Genomic DNA, 17,832 nt, shown 5'->3' with positions numbered 1-17,832 from the left:
CATTGGACCCCTTCCCCCCGGGAGAGCCACCGCCGAGTTTATCAGATTATACCTCTTCCTTGTCTTGCCTCAGAGACTCAGGTTCTAAGTGGTGGAGAACGTTTGCTGCCCTGGTCCCAGCAGCCTGCCCTTCGCTGGGCACACCCCACCTAATCAGCGCGACTCGGGATACTACCAACAGGGCAACTTCGGTTGGTTTTAAAATGACTTTCAGACCCAGCCTGTTACACCCTTGCGTGGGGAGATTAGAGATGATTTTTATGTTAGGTGTGTTTGCCTGGATTTTCAAGATTGTCTTAAGGGAGTATCTGTTGCCTCTCCCTGCCTCCTGAGTCTTCATTTTAATTATAAGCATTTCAGTGTCTAGACAGGAAAAGTGTCGTCTTTGTCACTGACATGTTGGGGTTCCTGGAAATCCTCTAGGAAAGTCTGATTTGTGGGCATTTGTAAAGCAGATTCACACTGAGATAGTCTTGGACTAAGGCAGACCCGTGTTCTGGAACCTTCTTTGGCAGTTACTCTGCTGGTTCTGGCTCCTAGGGTCCCCTCAGTGTCATTTTCTGAGATTTTTAAACTGTTTTTCTTCAGTGGGAGAGTGATATTTCTTCCTTGTAGAAAATTAGAAAATAGAGAAAACTATAAAGAATAAAACAAGGAGCACCTAGCTGGCTAAGTCAGTAGAACACACAACTATTGATCTCAGAGTCGTGAGTCTGAGCCCCACGTTGGGTGTGGAGCCTACTTAATTTAAAAAATAATAATAATAAAGAATAAAATAAAAATTACTTATAAATTCACTACATTATTTTTTTCTGTAATCAAAATTTGGGGGTAGAGGGCAAATCCTGGCCCCAGTGATCAGGGAATGGCTAATATGTTGTTTATACGCCAGGCAGTTCTTTGAGTTCTTTGCATGGATTTACTCATTTGATCCTCAGAACAATCCTATAAAATAGGCAGTATTATTTTCCCCACTTGATAGAGGAGGAAGCCGAGGCCCACTAAGTTAGGTGACTTGCCCAAGGGTACGTGGATGGGGCCCAGGGAGGACCAGGTCTGCAGGACCAGGTCTCGTGTCTGGAAGCCCGCTCCCCTTCTAACTTTGAGAGGAGTGGCCAAAGCGGCCTCTCCCCCTCCTTTCCCCTGCTCCAGCGGAGGTGCCGGGACCCCTGATGTCCACACCTCTAGCCCTGCAGTCCAGAAGGACTGGCTCCCTGCTCTCCCTGCAGCCGAGGCCCCATCAGGCCTGGTCCCGAGCAGCCCCTGGCGAGCTGGGAGTGAGCATTCTGCAGAGCAGTGACCTCTGTTACCGGAGAGAACTCTGTTTCCCCCGCAGGGAGCCCTTGCTCAGCCCTGGCCCCAGATGCCAGCCGTGCACCTGACAAGGCCCCCCCCCCACCGCCCCTGCTTTTAGGTAGTCAGTGAAATAGTTTGTAAAGTGGAGCACAAAGGAGCCCAGGATTTGCCGGGGCCGGCGTGTGACGTCCTTGCACCAGCGGCTCCATTCTGAGACGGGGAAGTCCTCGCAGCCAGAGGGGAAGCCGCTGTGTGACCCAGCTGGCCAGATGCCACCTCTGACCTGGGAGGCCTTTTTACAATTTCTTCCTGAAGAAAACAACCACCCGAAACCTCACCTCTTGTCTCTGTTTCCAAACTTGGACTCAGGAATTGGCTCAGCCTGCCGGAAATGTGCTTTCATTCATTCCTTCGTTCGTTCATTCCTTCATTCTTCCAGTATTCATTGAGCTCTACTCTGGGCCAGACTGGGGATGCCGCCATGGGTGGAGCCGCCCGCTTTAAGGGAGGAAGGGGACAGGCGCTGGGAGGAGGGACGCACTGTAAGGCAGTGTGTGGACGGGGACTTGATCTGTTTTGTGCTCCACTGTGTCCGAGGCCCGGCGCCTAGGGGGTATATCTGTGTGGGATGAGTCCTCTTCGGGGACAGGGACTGTCGACATTGCTGCCCCTCCTGCCGTCTCCCTGGGGTTGTCAGCCACTGTAAGGACCTTTCTTTGTGTCCTGAGGAAGGATGAAAGTCACCCAGGGAAGGTCCCAGGTCCCCCTTCATGCCAGGTCTCCCCAGCTGGCCCCTGAGATCAGAGGCTTTTTCTCCAGGACATTTCCCAACCTCCAGACCCCTGCAGCAGGTCAAAGGCAGAGAGGGAGGGGCGCTCCCTGCTGCACCCCCTCCCCCTGCACTGTGGGCCTCCCAGCTTCCTCCCTTCCTGGAAGAGTGCCAGCACACTGCCTTTAGCTGGAGGGGTTTCGTCCCCGTCCCCGGCTGTCTCTCTCCCCGTATCACATCCTGTCCAGAAACTAAGCTGCCATTGTGCTTGTGACAGAAATTGCACAGTTGGCCCTGAATCGACAGGAGTGCACCTGCAAGAGCAAGGTCCAGTGTTGGTGGGGCGCCGGGCACCATTCCAGAACGCTGAGCTCTCGCGCCCCCTTTGCCACAGGTCTACTTCTGTTGTCCCAGTCGCAGGGGCCAAGATGTTGAGACTTCGCCCTCACAGCCAGCAAGTGGCTGGGCCTTTGTAGAACCCCGGGGGGTGTCATCATCAGTCATCATCCTGCCCTCTGTGCTGCATCGCCAAGTAAAACGGCCTTTGAGAGGGTGTTGTCCTCAGAGCAGTTTTCCTGGCTTCTCCGTCACATTGCTCAAAATCTGTCTCCCATGGCTCCTCAGAAAGACACTCCTTGCCGGACGTACGAACAGTGTCCCCTAGGGAGACAAGTAGGAAGCCCCCTTCTGGCCTCCAGTAACTACAAAAAGCCAAAGAAATTTTTTAATGGAAAAGCTGGTGTGGGTGGGTGGGTGGGGGTGTGGTCCTTTATTACAGAAAGTATTCCCTTAGAGATATGCTCTTCCACTTCAGTCCTGTCATTGGAAGAAAAAAAGTAGGTCCTGCTGTCGTACAGATCTTTGTTGGAAAGGCTCTGGGATTAAAGTGCTAACTAGTATAAGCAGAGGGGAGGATGACGACGAGAGTATGTGTGCAGAACAGAGCCATTAGGTGGGCAGGGGGCATAGCTGGGCTCGTACCCACATTGGTGGGAATCCATGCGCCCAGGCAGCTGTGGAGACTTTCTGGGATTGCAGGGACCCTGGTGACTCTGAGAGGCTCTGGACTTTGGAGCCATTTATTCATCATTTTAGCAAATAAATCTGTATTGAGTTTATGCCAAATGCCGTGCTGGGTGAAGGGGCTCTGTGACTCAAAACACACGTGAGCCCTGCCCTCCTGGAGCAGATAACCAGATTTCCAATTTTCCTTTGTCCCTGACCAGCTGGGTGATGGGAGCAACTCACTCAATCCTTCTGAGCTTCTGATTCCAAGTGGGAGACACTCCCAGCCTCCAGGCTTGTTACCAGAACCACTGAGAATGTGGCGACAGGGAGACCCCCCGCCCCCCGGGGCTGCCTGTGTTTCTTGATGCCCGTGGTGCTGTGGCGGAAGCCAGCATGCAGCACAGACCCGAGCGTGGGAGTCCCGGTGCCCCTGGAGCTCACATCCTGGTGCGCGCACGTTCTGCCTCTTGCTGACCAGCTCGGTGACCGGGGAAGTCCCACCCCTGTGGGGAGGACCCATCCGGGAAAGGCTGTGGACCCCAAACTCCCCTTTGCCTCCCTCTACGTGAACCTTGGGACCTCCAGCCCCAGCGTGGTGTTCAAGGTCACAGTCCAGGGGAAGGAAGCTAGAGCCACTCTAGCGTCCAGCGCAGCCCGGCAGGGGGTAGGGGAACCTTTTATTGAGCTTATTTCTACCCCTTTTTCAGAGCCTGTAAGAAAATGTGTGGCAGCGCTGGCTACCAGCTTTGGTTCATCTGTACCTAACTAACAGGACTCTAGAAGATCCCAGGTTTGGGTGCAAAGGATAAATACCGTGTTCCGTAACTCATAGAGCAGCAGCTGCTGCCGTTTATGGGGTGCTGTCTGTGCCCGAGGCCCGGTGCTGTCTCCTGAGCCTCCCTACCACCATTGGAGGTCTGGGTTTCCGGGTGATGGCCCGAAATCCCACAAGTTATATATATATATATTACTGGGGCGAGGATGGAAAACTGGAGCCTGAGCCTGAACTTGATTGAGGCTTTTGGAAAGGGCATTCCAAACCTGTTTCCAGTCAGGACCTCCCCCAGAATCTGGGCTCCCCAGGTCACAGAATGCTCAGCCCTCAGTAGACACACTCAGCTCACATTAAATATTTGCCCCTCCTGATGGCCACTTCTCTGTCTTCGGAAGAAGGAAGAATCTGTGGAAGAAAGAATTAGCATCGGAAAGGTCTGCATTCAGCCTGGCCCTGCCTGGAACTCATGGGCCCGTGCTTCCACCCCTGGGTACAGGGGAAAGCTCCCCACCAGAGCTTCCTCATTCCCCTTGGGCTCCCGCTCGCTACCTCTGCTGCCTAGCCCTTCCCACAATCACCTCCGAAGCTGTCCGGCCCACCCAGAGGGCCAGGCAAGACTGTGAAGCCGCTGGAGTTATCCCCCAGACCTGCTTCCCTCCCTCTCCCTTAACATCAGCACCTTACAGAGCAGGACAGAGGGGCTTCTGAGGGGTGTGGGGCAGCCATGGGGGTCTCAGTTCCTAATCTGATTTTGTTCTTGTTCTCAGATGACAAGAGGGGGGAAAACTTTAAAAATAGAGGAGAGTGGCCCTTCTTGGGGAACAGTAGCTTTGCCTGTTTTTTTAAAAGCATTGCATTTCAGGGCGCCTGGGTGCTTTAGTCCGTTAAGCGTCTGAATCTTGATCTCAGCTCAGGTCTTGATCTCAGGCTCCTGAGTTTAAGCCCTGCTTTGGGCTCCATGCTGGGTGTGGAGCCTACTTAAAATTTTTTTTTAAAGCATTGCATTTCTTGGGGCGCCTGGGTAGCTCAGTTGGTTAAGCGTCTGCCTTCCACTCAGGTCATGATCCCAGGGTCCTGGGATCCAGCCCCACATCCACATCGGGCACCTTGCTCAGCGGGAAGCCTGCTTCTCCTTCTCCCTCTGCCCCTCCCCCTGCTTGTGCTCTCTCTCTCTCTCTGTCAAATAAATAAATAAAATCTTAAAAAAAAAAAAAAAAAACCTGGTTCTCCTTGGCCAGGAATCTGTGGCCTCAGATCAGAGCCTAGGTCTAGCTCCTGAATGGGCAGCAGGTAACCCTGAATGAGTCCATAGACAGGCGTCTTGCTGGGCCTGAGGACTGAGGGTGGGGGAGTTTTCACAGGGAGCAGGGTGTAAAGCAGCCTGCTTAGTAGCGCGTGAGCAGCCGTGGACCTGGACATCACAGACGGGGCCGCACTGACTTTTTACAGAATTCTACTCTGCATGTGCACCTTTTCGTTTCGGAATTTTTCTAAAGGTCATCTAAATGTTGATGATTGTTGGAGATGGGTAATGTCTTCTTGGGGGTTCATTATAACATTTCTCTCTTTTTCCAAAATAAAACATTCTTTCAGCAATTAAAAATATTATTTCTCTTGGCCCTCATTCAGAAAAGTCAGGAATCCTATTTGGCCTGCTTGAAGCTTGTTCGCTAGGACCTTGGGTGGGAGAAGAAAAGCCAGGCTTTAGAAGGAGTCAGTTCATAGAGACAGAAAATAGAATGGTGGTTACCAGGAGAGGGGGGAAGCAGGGACAGTGAGTTACTGTTTCATGCGGATACAGTTTCAGTTTTGCAAGATGAAAGGAGTGCTGGTGATTGGTTGCACAACCGTGTGAATGTACTGAAGGCCGCCGAACTGTACGGTTAAAATGTTAAATTTTATGTCATGTGCATTTTACCACAACAAACAAAAATGCTATTAAAAAAAGAAATGGGGAAAAAAAAAAAAAAGCCGGCCTGTGAGAGTCCCTCCTGAGGCTTGCTGGATTGACAGCGTCTTGCCTCTGTGGTTGAGTTAGGCCACTTGGCTGGACTTATGGTCGTCGGTCCAATAACTGTGTGACCTGCTGGGAATGGCCGGGGCCCTCCAGGTTGTCTGTGCACCAGCCCCCGGGAGGAGCAGGAGTGTGCAGAGGGCGTGCAGAGGGTCCTCAAGGGCATTATTTGGAGGTCCCACCACTGCCCCCTGCACTGAGGGCCCACGCGCCTCTCCCTGAGCTCCAGACCCGGGGTGAGTGCTTTAGTAATTTTAGGATTTTTTTTCTTAAATCTTATAAGTAGATCCATATGGTTCCCCCTGCTCAAATTTGGGACAGTGTGAACATCCAGAAAGAAAAATGTAGATAGAATGATAGAATTATTAAAAATTCATTTCAACCCCAATGTAGTTTTGTTTATTCAGGAAAGATTCATTCGTGGATGCTAAAGCATTGAGTTAAAGGTTGTTGGGAGACAGGATATTCAGAGTCTGAAAGTGTCACCTCACAGATTACTTATTAATTTCACAGGAAAATGGTACCTTTAGAATGGAGAGATCTAGTGTCACCACCACCTTAACCAAGCGATCAAACGTAGCATCGCTTTTGCCGGGACAAACTGACGTTATATAACTCCTGATGTGATCCGGTAAGAAGGACAAAACATCGCTTCTGTGGTTTTCTTACCCAAACTGTTTGATCCTGAGGAGACAATCCAGAATATGGGGCATATAGATATATATATTTTAAGTAAGCTCTACGCCCAACGTGGAGCTTGAACTCAAGACCCTGAGATCAAGAATTGCATGCCTTACCAACTGAGCCAGCCAGGCAACCCCAGAATATCGGACATTTTAGAAGAAAACGGGCGTGGATTCATCCAGAGTCAGTGTCTCGAAAAACAAAGAATGGGACTAGAGAGATAGAACAGACACCGTGTGTGAGCCTTGTCGAATCTGGATCCAAAAAAACAAAAGTTATAAAAGACATTTGGACTGTCAAATAAATAAATAAAATCTTTAAAAAAAAAATAAAAAAATAAAAGACATTTTGGGGACTCCTGGGGGAAAGTCAAATGTGGATTGAATATTAGAAAATGCAGGGGCGCCTAGCTGGCTCAATGGGTGGAGTGAGCAGCTCTTGATCTCAGGGTCATGTGTTTAAGCTCCATGTTGGGTGTGGAGCCTACTTACAAAAAAAAAAAGGAAGGAAAGAAAAGAAAATGTTATTGCATTAATGCTGTTGTTCTTAGGATTGGTAATAGCATTATGATTATGTAGGAAAATGACTTCAGGGATGGACGCTGTCTAGGGGTGGCATGTCACGTCTGCAGCTTAATTAGAAATGGTCCCGCAAAACCAGTATGTATACACACACACACATGCACACACACAACAAATGTGGCTCAAAGTCAGCAGTTGGTGAATCTGGCCGAAGGATCATCTGTGTTCATTGTTTACATCATTTCATCTTTTCTGTGGATTTGAACGTTTTCCAAATAAAACGTACATTGAAGGAGTCAGAGTCTGTGCGTCTGTGGCTCTGGTCTGCTTTGGAAAGACTCAGACTTCTGTCCCCCACACATCCCGGGGGACCCACCTGAAGACTTCCAGGCATCTGGTGTCAATGCAGTTTGTCGATAAGGAGTAAGCAGCTGAGTGGCGGCACTTGGTGGTGGCGGCACCGGGGACAAAGGACAAAGGGCTGGCCGCTCACAGCCATGGGAGGAGGGGAGGAAGTGTCTGCCAGGCACGTGCAACACCAGGAAACTCATAAAATCTTTTCTGGCTGCGAACTGTATTGTGCTGGGGTATAGTTGCTGAGCTGGGGTCTGCCGGCCAGCAACCAAGAGCTGGGGCTATAAGGTCGCTCCTAGATGTGGAGCGAAGTTCTCCGAGCCTTGGGGGATCTGAACAGAACCTGCCTGGGAGGACCCAGTGCCCGGCCCAGCAGGAGGACTCTGTCCCTTTCTGTGCGCTGGGCACTCCAGAAACATTTTCCATCCTTCGTGGCCCTTTCATCTCCACGGGGGCATCTTCCTAAATAGGAAACAAGCGGCCTGTGGCGTTTAGAGCCGTTAGGTCCAGAGCAAAGTCCTTGAGGATTCAGACCCCACCCTGCCTGGCCCTGGCCTACAGAAGCTTCTCCAGCCTGGGGAGCAGGTGAATTCAGATTGCTTAGTAACCCGTGGCCCCTTCCACTGGGGGGTAATCCCCTTGGGCCTGGTGACTAGGGAAGAGGCAGAGGTCTGAAAGGTTTGAAAAGCTCTGAGGGCAGAGAGAAAACTAATCGCATTGAGCCCATCTGCCGGTCAGAACAGATTGCTGTGCTAGGGTCTTAGTGCCACCCCCGGGGCTGTGACCTTCGCCACGGCACCCTCTGCTCTGGGGGAAGAAAAGAGCACTTGTATCCACTGAGTGTCTGTGAACAGTGTTGGCTTCGCTCAGCACAAGGTTCAGGGAAAACTTCACAATTTTGCAAAAATATCTTTCTTTTTAAATTGCACAAAGATACGATCATTGGAGAAAAAATTAGGGAATGCAGGTAATCAGAGATAATCAGAGAACAATTCAAATGGCCTAAAATTCAGCTATCAAGAGAGTACCATTCATCCTTTCAACAAATATTCATTGGGCAGTTACTCTGTACCAGGCAGGGTGCTGGGAGCTGGGGGCCCAGCTGCAGGGGGGTCAGACGTGGTTCTTGTCCTCACGGGCTTCGACCTATTAATGACCTATTGGTCAGGTGCTAGCCGTTAATATTAATAGTTGATATTAAGCGACCTGAGCGTGAGAAGTGCCTTGATGACATCCAGTGGCCTCTGAACCGAGCGCCAGAGGACACGTGATAAGGTGAGTGAAGGGATGAGCACGCCCAGCTGGAGGAGGGGTCCCCTGCTCAGGGAGGGTGTGGGGGGCTGGCAAGGCCTCGTCAGCCAGGCCCCACCCCAGGATTTCCAGCCATACAAGAGGCTCTTCCCCCTTGGGCAGCATTGACCTTGCTGTTCCTGCCGGAGTTGGCCCTGCTCGCAAGACAAGGGAAGGTGTGTGCCCTGAAGGTGGCGCCACGCCAGGCTTCGGTCCTGACGGAGAGGGTCTGGGCTTGCTGTAAGCTGCGTGGGGGCCGCTCGGCCAGCAGTCTCCGCTCCTCGCTCTTCTGGACATTTCTACCTGCTCACTCCTGCCCGGCAAGGACCAGAGCTTCATGTCACACCATCTTTGCCCGCTTAGTGGGTTCTTTACGGCTGGCTGAGAAGATCTCAGGGACAATTTTGGAGGCCTGCCTGGGGAATGCATTGCATCCGCCGTAAGGCAGCCTGAAGTGGTTACTTCTTCCGTCTCCTAAGAAGGGTGAAAGTCTGATGGGAACTGGGTCACGAGCTCGCAGTTGTGCACAGGTGTGTGGATGCTTTGTCGTTCTTTCAGTCGGCGCAGACAGACGCGTGCTTTCTGAGCTCGGCTGGCCGCCCTGTCTCTTCTGACACTCACTCAGCAGCGTTCTGCCCCCAGTGAGCTTGGGCGCCGAGGCCAGGCCTCAGGACTCACCGTGTGATGTGCAGGTCAGGCGGGACGGGGACTGTGGTCGGGGAAGGCTTCCAAGGGGCAGGGACTTGGAGGGTGAAGGACAGGGAGAGGTTGGCGGAGCGAAGAGGGGAAGGGGAAGGGTGCCCCAGGCAGAGGGCTGTGTAGATGAAGGCTCGTGGGCGAGGGGGGCGCGGGGCCTTCAGAGAACTGCAGGGACAGAGGCCACAGCCAGGTGTGTGTGGTTTCCACAGGGCCAGGTGGGTTAAGGCTGGGAAGCCCGTGGCCGCCGCACCTGCAGAGCCTCCCACCGTGGAGGCCGCTCCTGGAGCTCTCCCCCATTGCTGACTGCCAGGGATTGCGGTGTAAGTCAGTTCCCTTGACCCTCGAGTGGGATAATCGAGGCTCATGTTTAATTTGTGTTTGTTATCTAGCTCCGTGCGGCTCTATTTCATGCTGTTTATTTCCAGAACCTTCCAGTATGTATTCGTTGTTCCTTCAGTACCTTCTGAGCCGTGTGACTTACCTGTTGGTGGGGTTTCACATCTTTTTCGCCACCGCCATTGATAGGAATGTATCGCAGTTATCTCTTCCTGCCAAACAAATCATGCCCACACTTGGTGATGTAAACAGCAGTGATGTGGGTCGCACGGCGTTTCCTCTGCTGGTTTCACCTGCGCTCATTCATCCAGCTGCTGGAGGGACGGGGCTGGAAGGTCCGGGATGGTCTCATTCGCATGTCTGAGAGTTGGTGCTGGCTGTCGCCTGGGTACCTCTGTCCTCCTTGTGGCCTCTCCACCACCAACAGGCTAGACCTGCTTCCTTACATGGCGGTCCCAGCATGGCACTCCAAGGGAGGAAGATGGAAGTCCATAATGTCACCCACACACACACCCAGTTTCGTTGACATGTAATTGACATGCAACGTTTTATTAGTTTAGTATATGTGCCTCCGAAGCGAGCCCATCATTGTATTAGTTTCAAGTATATAAAAATCATTTGATATATGTACATATTGTGAAATGATCACCACAGTAAGTTTAGTTAACATCCATCACCTCACATAGTTACAGTTTTTTTTCTGGTGATGAGAATTTTTTTTAAAAAAGATTTTATTATTTATTTGAGAGAACGTGTGCATGAGAGCGCAGGCTGGGGGAGAGGCAGAAGGAGAGGGAGAAGCAGACTCCCCGCTGAGCAGGGAGCCCGATGCTGGGCTCTATCCCAGGGCCCTGAGATAATGACCTGAGCTGAAGTCAGACGCTTAGCTGACTGAGCCACCAATGCACGCCTGGAAGTTTTTACTTTTTGACCACCTTCACAAGTTTCCCCCACCCCTGCCTCTGGTAACCACCAGTCTGTTCTTTGTGTCTATGTGTTTGGCTTTTTTAGATTCCACATATAAGTGAGATCATACAGTATTTGTCTTTCTCTTCCGGTTTATTTCACTTAGCATAATACCCTCAAGGTTTATCCATGTTGTCACAAATGGCAGGATTTCCTTCTTCTTCGTACGGCTGAATATTATTCTATTGTATATAAATAACCGCATTTTCTTTACCCATTCATACCCCAGTGGACACTTGGGTTATTTCCCTGTTGTGGCTATTGTAATTAATACTGCAGTGAACATAGGGGTACGGATAACTTCAAGATAATGTTCTCTTTTTGCCTTTCCTCCCTTTCCTGTCTTCTCCCACGTCTCCCACTTACGGGTCTTTCCTAGGCTCACCTCCCAAGCAGACCGTTTCTGAGGGAATCCAAGCTAAAAACCTATTGCCGGGGTTTAAACCCAATGCTGAGGGCAGTGGGGAGCCATTGCAGGGGGGGACAGGATCAAATTTGCAAGGTCATTCTGACTCTGGCTGTCTGACCCCTGACCAGTCCTGAGATTGAGCTAGTGAGGGCCAGACGGGGGTGGAGAGAGGGCTCCCTTATTCCCCAGGCCCTCACTGCTGTGGCGAAGTGCCGTTGAGCGCCTCCCGTGTTCCATGTGCTGGCCTGAACATTGGGTGTGCATGTTCTCATTGTCTCTGACAAACTTGATGAGGTTTAGGTTCCATTTTACAGAGGAGGGAACTGAGGCACAGAAAGGGTAGGACACGTGTGCACGATCACACAGCTGGAAGTGGTGGCTTGGGGGACCCAAGCTCTGGTGTGTCAGACCCAGAGTGTGTGCTGTTAGTCCCTTGGCAGTGGGGCCTTTTTGGCTTTCCTCCCTCCCCGCACTGTCCAGGCACTTTAAGGTGGGCCTTTACCTCCTGGGTATAGGCAAGGGCCATCGTCCAATAACCTCTGCTTCTCCTGCAGGTAAGTTCGAGGACAGGGAAGACCACGTCCCCAAGCTGGAGCAGATAAACAGTACAAGGATCCTGAGTGGCCAGAACTTCACCCTCACCAAGAAGGAGCTGCTCAACACAGAACTGCTGCTCCTGGAGGCCTTCAGCTGGAACCTCTGCCTGCCCACGCCCGCCCATTTTCTGGACTACTACCTCTTGGCCTCCGTCAGCCAGAAGGACCACCACTGCCACAGCTGGCCCCCCGCCTGCCCCCGCAAGACCAAAGAGTGCCTCAAGGAGTACGCCCACTACTTCCTGGAGGTCACCCTGCAAGGTGGGGCCCGACGGCGGGACCTCTTACCCCTTCCCCACCCACACAGATGCATGTCCGCCCACAGAGTCCTTCCTGACCGGGGTCTATCCACCCAGAGCACCCCCACTTCGCAGGGGATACACAAGGAAGGGGCAGCGATTCTCCCAGCGTGTTACCAATACTATGTAATGACAAATAGCTGCTTAGATCCTGGCAGCTGGCCCCCTACAAACTTACTGATCACCTGCTAATTTTTCTTACGGTAACCTGGAACGTTGCAAATGATCTAATAGGATAGATTTGCAAGTAGGTCATCCGGAAGAGCTGTCCTCATGTTATGTTTCAGTAATGAAGTTTAGCAATAAAGTTACCCTCTTTGGGGCCTTTGTTTGAATCCCACTCTTCCCATTGTCTTAAAATCCAGGTATTAGGTAGACTACCAGGTCAGAAGTACTGTTGATACAACCACCTGATAACCCACCACAAACCAAAATGGTCCTGAGTAACAAGATCAACAGTTATATCGAGCATTAATTGAGCATTTACCGTGTACCAGGCACCTTATTTTAGTGCTTTGAGTTATAAGATGTCATTGGAATTTCACAATGACTCCACGTGAAAATCACTTCTGTTATTCTTGTTTTACAAATCTGTTTCCTCAACGGATGCTCAAGAGGTGAGGTAACTTACCCAAGGTCATTGCTACAATTTGAATCTGAGGAGCGTGGTTCTGTGCCCGCGCTCGTAACCATAATGCCACTCTGCTTGACCCCTACTTTAACTGGCAAACGTTGAAGTTATCAGGAATGATAAGCAATGTAAGACAGAACAATGATGCACTGATCACCAGTGTCATTCGTGAAAATCCTGGGCATCTGAAGTTTGCCTTTGCACATAAGTAGTGCTGGTTTCCCCACGGTGCCAGACATCTTAGTAGGACATTAAGATTCATTTCGCACCGTATACATGTACCAAAACATCACATGTACACCTCAAATACATGTAGTTTTTATTTGCCAGTCGTATGTCAGTAAAGCTGAGTGGGGGGGAGGGGAAGGTTCTTCAGTAAACCTAAGTCAAGTGCTAGTTTTAGTTACGAGCATCAAATGCTTATAACCACTCACTCACTCATTCAGCGGATTTTTATTGAGTGCCTACTGTAGGCCAGGCCTTGTTACTATTAGCAAGTAGCCTGTAGTCCCGCCCGAAACAGAAGCTTTTGCAGTGGTGTGTCATTCACCCCTCACAGCCAAAGAAAGGACACGTGTTTTGTGATGCTCTTCGTAGCCGTTCAGTGAGCCCCTGGCAGCCCCCTGGAAGCTCTGGGTGAAATTTTGAAAATCATTACTCTAGGCTGACACCAGAAATCCCAGACTGAGAGCCAAGGTGTTTAAGATTCAGGAGCGGAACTTCACGCTGTTTCTAATTTTTCATCCTGTGTGTGTATGGCAGCCATGAACAGGCTTGAACCGAATCATTTGTCTGCCATTGCTCAGGAGGCACAAGGTAGGAGGGGCACTGGGACCCCAGAGCGAGGCTCTATGATGCTGACTTCTGTGATTCTCTTTCAGATCATATTTTCTACAAATTCCAGCCTTCTGTGGTTGCTGCAGCCTGCGTTGGGGCCTCCAGGATTTGCCTTCAGCTTTCTCCCTACTGGACCAGAGACCTACAGAGGATCTCAAATTACACCCTGGAACATCTCAGCACATGCATCGAAATCCTACTGGTGTAAGTTCCACCCCTGATCTTTCCGTGTTTCCAGAATATCGAGGCACTTGCTCTTGAGACCCACCCAGGCAGTTTCTCAAAGTCAGAGGGTTGTGGTGGTTCCCCCAGGTAGTGTCTCCCATAAAGTGGGCCATGGTGAATCCTGATAGAATTGAGGTTTGCAGAGGTGGTCCTTCCTATTTTGGGTAGCTTTGGATTTGCAATTTTAAGGTCAAGGGGTTGGAGAAAAGAGGCTATGTGCACACCCTTCTGAGTGTCTGGGCTGTTTGCTCTGAGCCCGGTGTATCAGTCAGTCTTATGGATGATTACACTGAGTGATTACACTCATGATAAGCTGCTTTTCTCAGACATGGCCACAAAGTTGACCTCTTAGCCAGCCCAGCCCAGAGTGGCTTAACATTAGAGGCCACAGCCTCCTTGCATGGGTCCCTGGGAATACTGGGGAGGACATGGTGAGTGTATCAGAGAAGATGCATAAGGGCAACATAGACCCAACACCATGAAACTGATATTGAAGGAGGAAGTGTTCAGTGGTGACGGCAGGGAGGAGACAGAGAGGACAGAGAACCCCAGGCTGGCTGCACCCCTTCCCTCTTCCACCCAACAGGTGGCAGCACCTGCTAGATGCTGGCCCTACTCACCACGGGGCCGGACCCTGGAAAGCGGCCTCTCAGCCTCCTGATGCGGGAAGCTTTGCTGGTAGCTAGCTGCCTCTGTCTCGTTGCTCTGAACTGTCCACCCTGCTCCCTGGACCTTGTTTTAAAATCTGTGTTTGTTGAAGGTGCCCAAAGCCAGAGCATGTGGTCTGGTGTGAATGCAGATAGGTGACCCCAGATGCTTAGCCGCCAGCCCTGCCTCTTCACCAGGGTGGTGGCTCTGGGATGGCGCCTTCTCAGATCCACAGCCTCCCTGTGCTCCTGTCTTAACCTGAGTCTCTACCGGATTAATGGATTTGTTATTTCAAAAAGCTTTATGGGAAGCTTTCTTTTTTTTTTTTTTTAGATGGAAATAAACATGTTGATTCCCTTTTCAGAAGGTGAAACTTAGGCCCCAGGGGCGGCTTGCTTGGGATCTGTTTGGGGGTGCCTCGAAAGCAGAGGTTGTGCTCATCAAGTGCTGGACCCCTCCCTCCTGGAGCTTGCACTCGGCACCAGGAGGCAGGTGGTAACCCAGAAATTATCAGCTGGGGGGTTGACTGCTGAGATGGGCAGTGTAGCAGCCTGGGGGACAGCGAGGCTAGTCTCGAGGGGCCAGAAGGGGTTTCCGTAGGAAGCAGACCCAGGCTAAGGTCTGCGGTCTGAGTTTGGTCAGAAGAGAGCCGGTGGGGGTGGGGGGGAGGTGGGCAGCACTACAGACAGTGAGCATGGGCTGGGCGCGCCCCTGGGGTCACAGCACACAGATCTCGAATCCCACTCAGGGGCACACTCAGGGGTCTGCTGCTGTGGACTTTGACCTCAAGTCTCACCCAGGTCCTTTCCTTTCAGAGCTTATGACAACGTCTTCAAGGACGCTGTCGCGGTCAAGAGCCAGGCCTTGGCAATGGTGCCCAGCACAGCCCCCGCCCCCACCCAAGTGCTGTTCCAGCCGCCCGCCTACCCCACCCTCAGCCAGCCGGCGACGCCGGGCCTGGCCCAGTTCCAGACCCCCGTGCAGGACCTCTGCTTGGCCTACCGAGACTCGCTGCAGGCCCACCGCGCTGGGAGCCTGCTCTCAGCGGGCTCTGGCTCATCCCTCCACACCCTGTACCCCACCCTCCAGCCCCTGGATGTGTGCCCCGTGTCCCTCCCCACGCCCCTCAGCATGCAGATGGCCATCACAGCTGAGCCCACACACTGCCTCGCCACCACCTACGGAAGCAGCTACTTCAGCGGAAGCCACGTGTTCCCCACAGGCTGTTTCGACAGATAGGGCACCTTCGGGCCACAGAGGGAGGCCTTGGAAACTCACCTGGGCAGAGGAAGAGGACACAGACGAGGGGAGCTCAGCCGAGTGAGGCAGTGGGGAGGCCGTCCCCGCAGAGCCTCGCGGACTCTGAACACAGAGGGTTCATGTTCTTTTTAAACAAAGCCGACCCAGAGCAAAGTGGTCAATGACATCCCTCCCCCGAGAGAATTCCTCTGGAAAACGTCTTCCACATGTGCAGCTGGGGTTCAGGGGGACGGCTCGGCCACCATCCTCCGGAGGAGGGACCCGGTGGATTGAGAGAGACCTGGTGAGAGGCCAGGAGACTGGACACAGGATGCAGGCCGCCAGTCCGCGAGCACGTCTGGCGTCTGGCATCAAAGACTTCTTTATTCCTTGCCAGTGGCAGCTACACTGAACAAGAAGGGACTGCCTGGTGTCTTCTCAGGACCCCCAGCAGAGGCCGGCTCGGGTGCTCCTTCCCCGGCTCCATACAGAGGAGCCTGCGTGTGTTTAAGCCTGGGCGCCGCCTCCCGAGGCACGGTGGGTGGCTGCCATGCCTTTGTTGTCCGACCTAAAACCTTATTTGGCCTTTTAGATATTTCACATGCTGCTGCTTCCCAAAGTGACCTAGCTTTCTGTTCAGTAACATATCTTGTTTACATACTGTATCAGGGATTTTGTGATACTTGAAAATTCCTTAGGAGAAAAAAAAGGTTGATTGCCATCCCACGCAAGGGCTGTAGGTTCTAACCCAGCTTATAACAGCAGAGCTCCGTATTCAAAAGCGTATGGTTGGGGAGAGCCACTTTCCAGGCTCTCGGTTCCAGAAGATTCTGCGTCTTAGATGCTGTGTTCACCTGTAGAACTTCAGCAACCACCCAGAGGAAAAGGTGGTTGAAGGGTAGACAAAGGTTTACAACTAACAACCCCCACCTCCCTCCACCATGGGCTTACGGTGCGCGAGGTTAAACCCAGCCTTGGCTTTGAGTTTGGCTCACAGGGAAGGCTAAACATGCGGAATATTGGCTTCATGCCAGCTGGATTTGGGGAGCGGGGCACGTACGTGGGTATGTCACAACCACTGACAGGCAAGCGATGGGTTAGATCGAAAGCCAGTATTTGGGTCCCCGCAGCGAATGGGCTCTCAGGAAGACTCTTGTAACCATGTGCAATATGTTTTTATTCTGACTCGTGGCTTGTGCTCATTGTATTTTTTTTTTTTTTTTTTTGGTTCGGGGTCAGGGGGACACATTGTTCACCCATCAGAACTGGGAGGTGCAAAGAACCACAGAAGCATTTTTTGTTTGTTCGTTTTAAAAAGAACCCATCTTGGTTTTCTTGGTTTATGTGCCAGTCCAGGAGACTGGCTCGGGGACTGGCAGGGAGGTGGCTGTGTGCTGCTCAGTTGGATCCGAAGGTGATTTTCAGAGTGAATGGAAGCTTCGGCATAGAAGCAGAAGAGGAGGTGATGGGGATAAGGCGCTGCTGCCACTTTGTCCCACGAGTGTGGAAAAACTATATGTTTGTTTGTTGCTTTTCTCTTTTTCCTTTGCCAACCTCCTTCTATTTATGTGAGACTGGTTTGGATTCCAAGTTAATGTGTCTGTTCTGGGACTGGGGCTTGTGAGGGGCCCCCCAGTAGAACCTCACAGCCAGCCCAGCACCCAGAAAAAGGCGTCCTGCAATAAACATAACATATCACCTGCTCTTGGTCTCTGTTCCCTTCCTGCCCTTGTCCTCTCAGCCAACCCCGGGGATGTCTCCACTCCTGCCGGGAGGTTGCGGTTGGGGGGGGGGGCAACACAAGACTGGCCCCCGTGGAGCTGGGTGCTGCCCCCCAAGTTGGCGCTGGGCCTCCCTGGGGACACCCATGGCAGGAGTAAGGCTCAACATCCAGTTCTTGGTACCCACTGTTGGTCAAGGTTCTCTCTCCACAGAAACAGCACCCATTATATACATAGCCAGAGAGATTGATTGTAAGGAATTGGCTCACACAGTTGGGGCTGACAGGTCAGGAATTTGGAGGGCAGGCCAGCAGGCTGGAAATGCAGGTAAGAGTTGATGTTTCAATGGAGTCCAAAATCTGTAGGGCAAGCCAGAAACTCAGGACTTCTGTGACAGCCTTTGGGGAGAATTCCTTCTCCAGGGAACCTGTTTTTGCTCTTAGAGCCCTCACCTGACTGCATGAGGACCCCCGCCACATCCCCCCAACACACACACACAGAGTAGTCTCCTGTGC

The 17,832-nt window shown here is 51.9% G+C and overlaps 1 protein-coding gene across 2 annotated transcripts in view; it reads left to right on the top strand.

Annotated features, from left to right (window-relative positions):
• The window catches only part of CCNJL (cyclin J like), a 52,947-nt gene extending 35,648 nt beyond the window's left edge, over positions 1-17,299 (top strand). For both annotated transcript variants that reach the window (XM_036103624.2, XM_036103623.2), the window contains exons 4-6: positions 11,676-11,978; positions 13,529-13,688; positions 15,173-17,299. In XM_036103624.2, the coding sequence (XP_035959517.1) occupies positions 11,676-11,978; positions 13,529-13,688; positions 15,173-15,596 (887 nt within the window). In that variant the 3' untranslated portion in view covers positions 15,597-17,299. The remainder of the gene's footprint in view (positions 1-11,675; positions 11,979-13,528; positions 13,689-15,172) is intronic.
• The last annotated feature ends 533 nt before the right edge of the window (positions 17,300-17,832 follow it).

The sequence above is a fragment of the Halichoerus grypus genome, chromosome 2 (assembly GCF_964656455.1).
Source record: "Halichoerus grypus chromosome 2, mHalGry1.hap1.1, whole genome shotgun sequence".
Classification (NCBI taxonomy): Eukaryota; Metazoa; Chordata; class Mammalia; order Carnivora; family Phocidae; genus Halichoerus; species Halichoerus grypus.
Note: the sequence above shows the minus strand (reverse complement) of the source record. Positions and strands in the feature narration are given on the sequence as shown.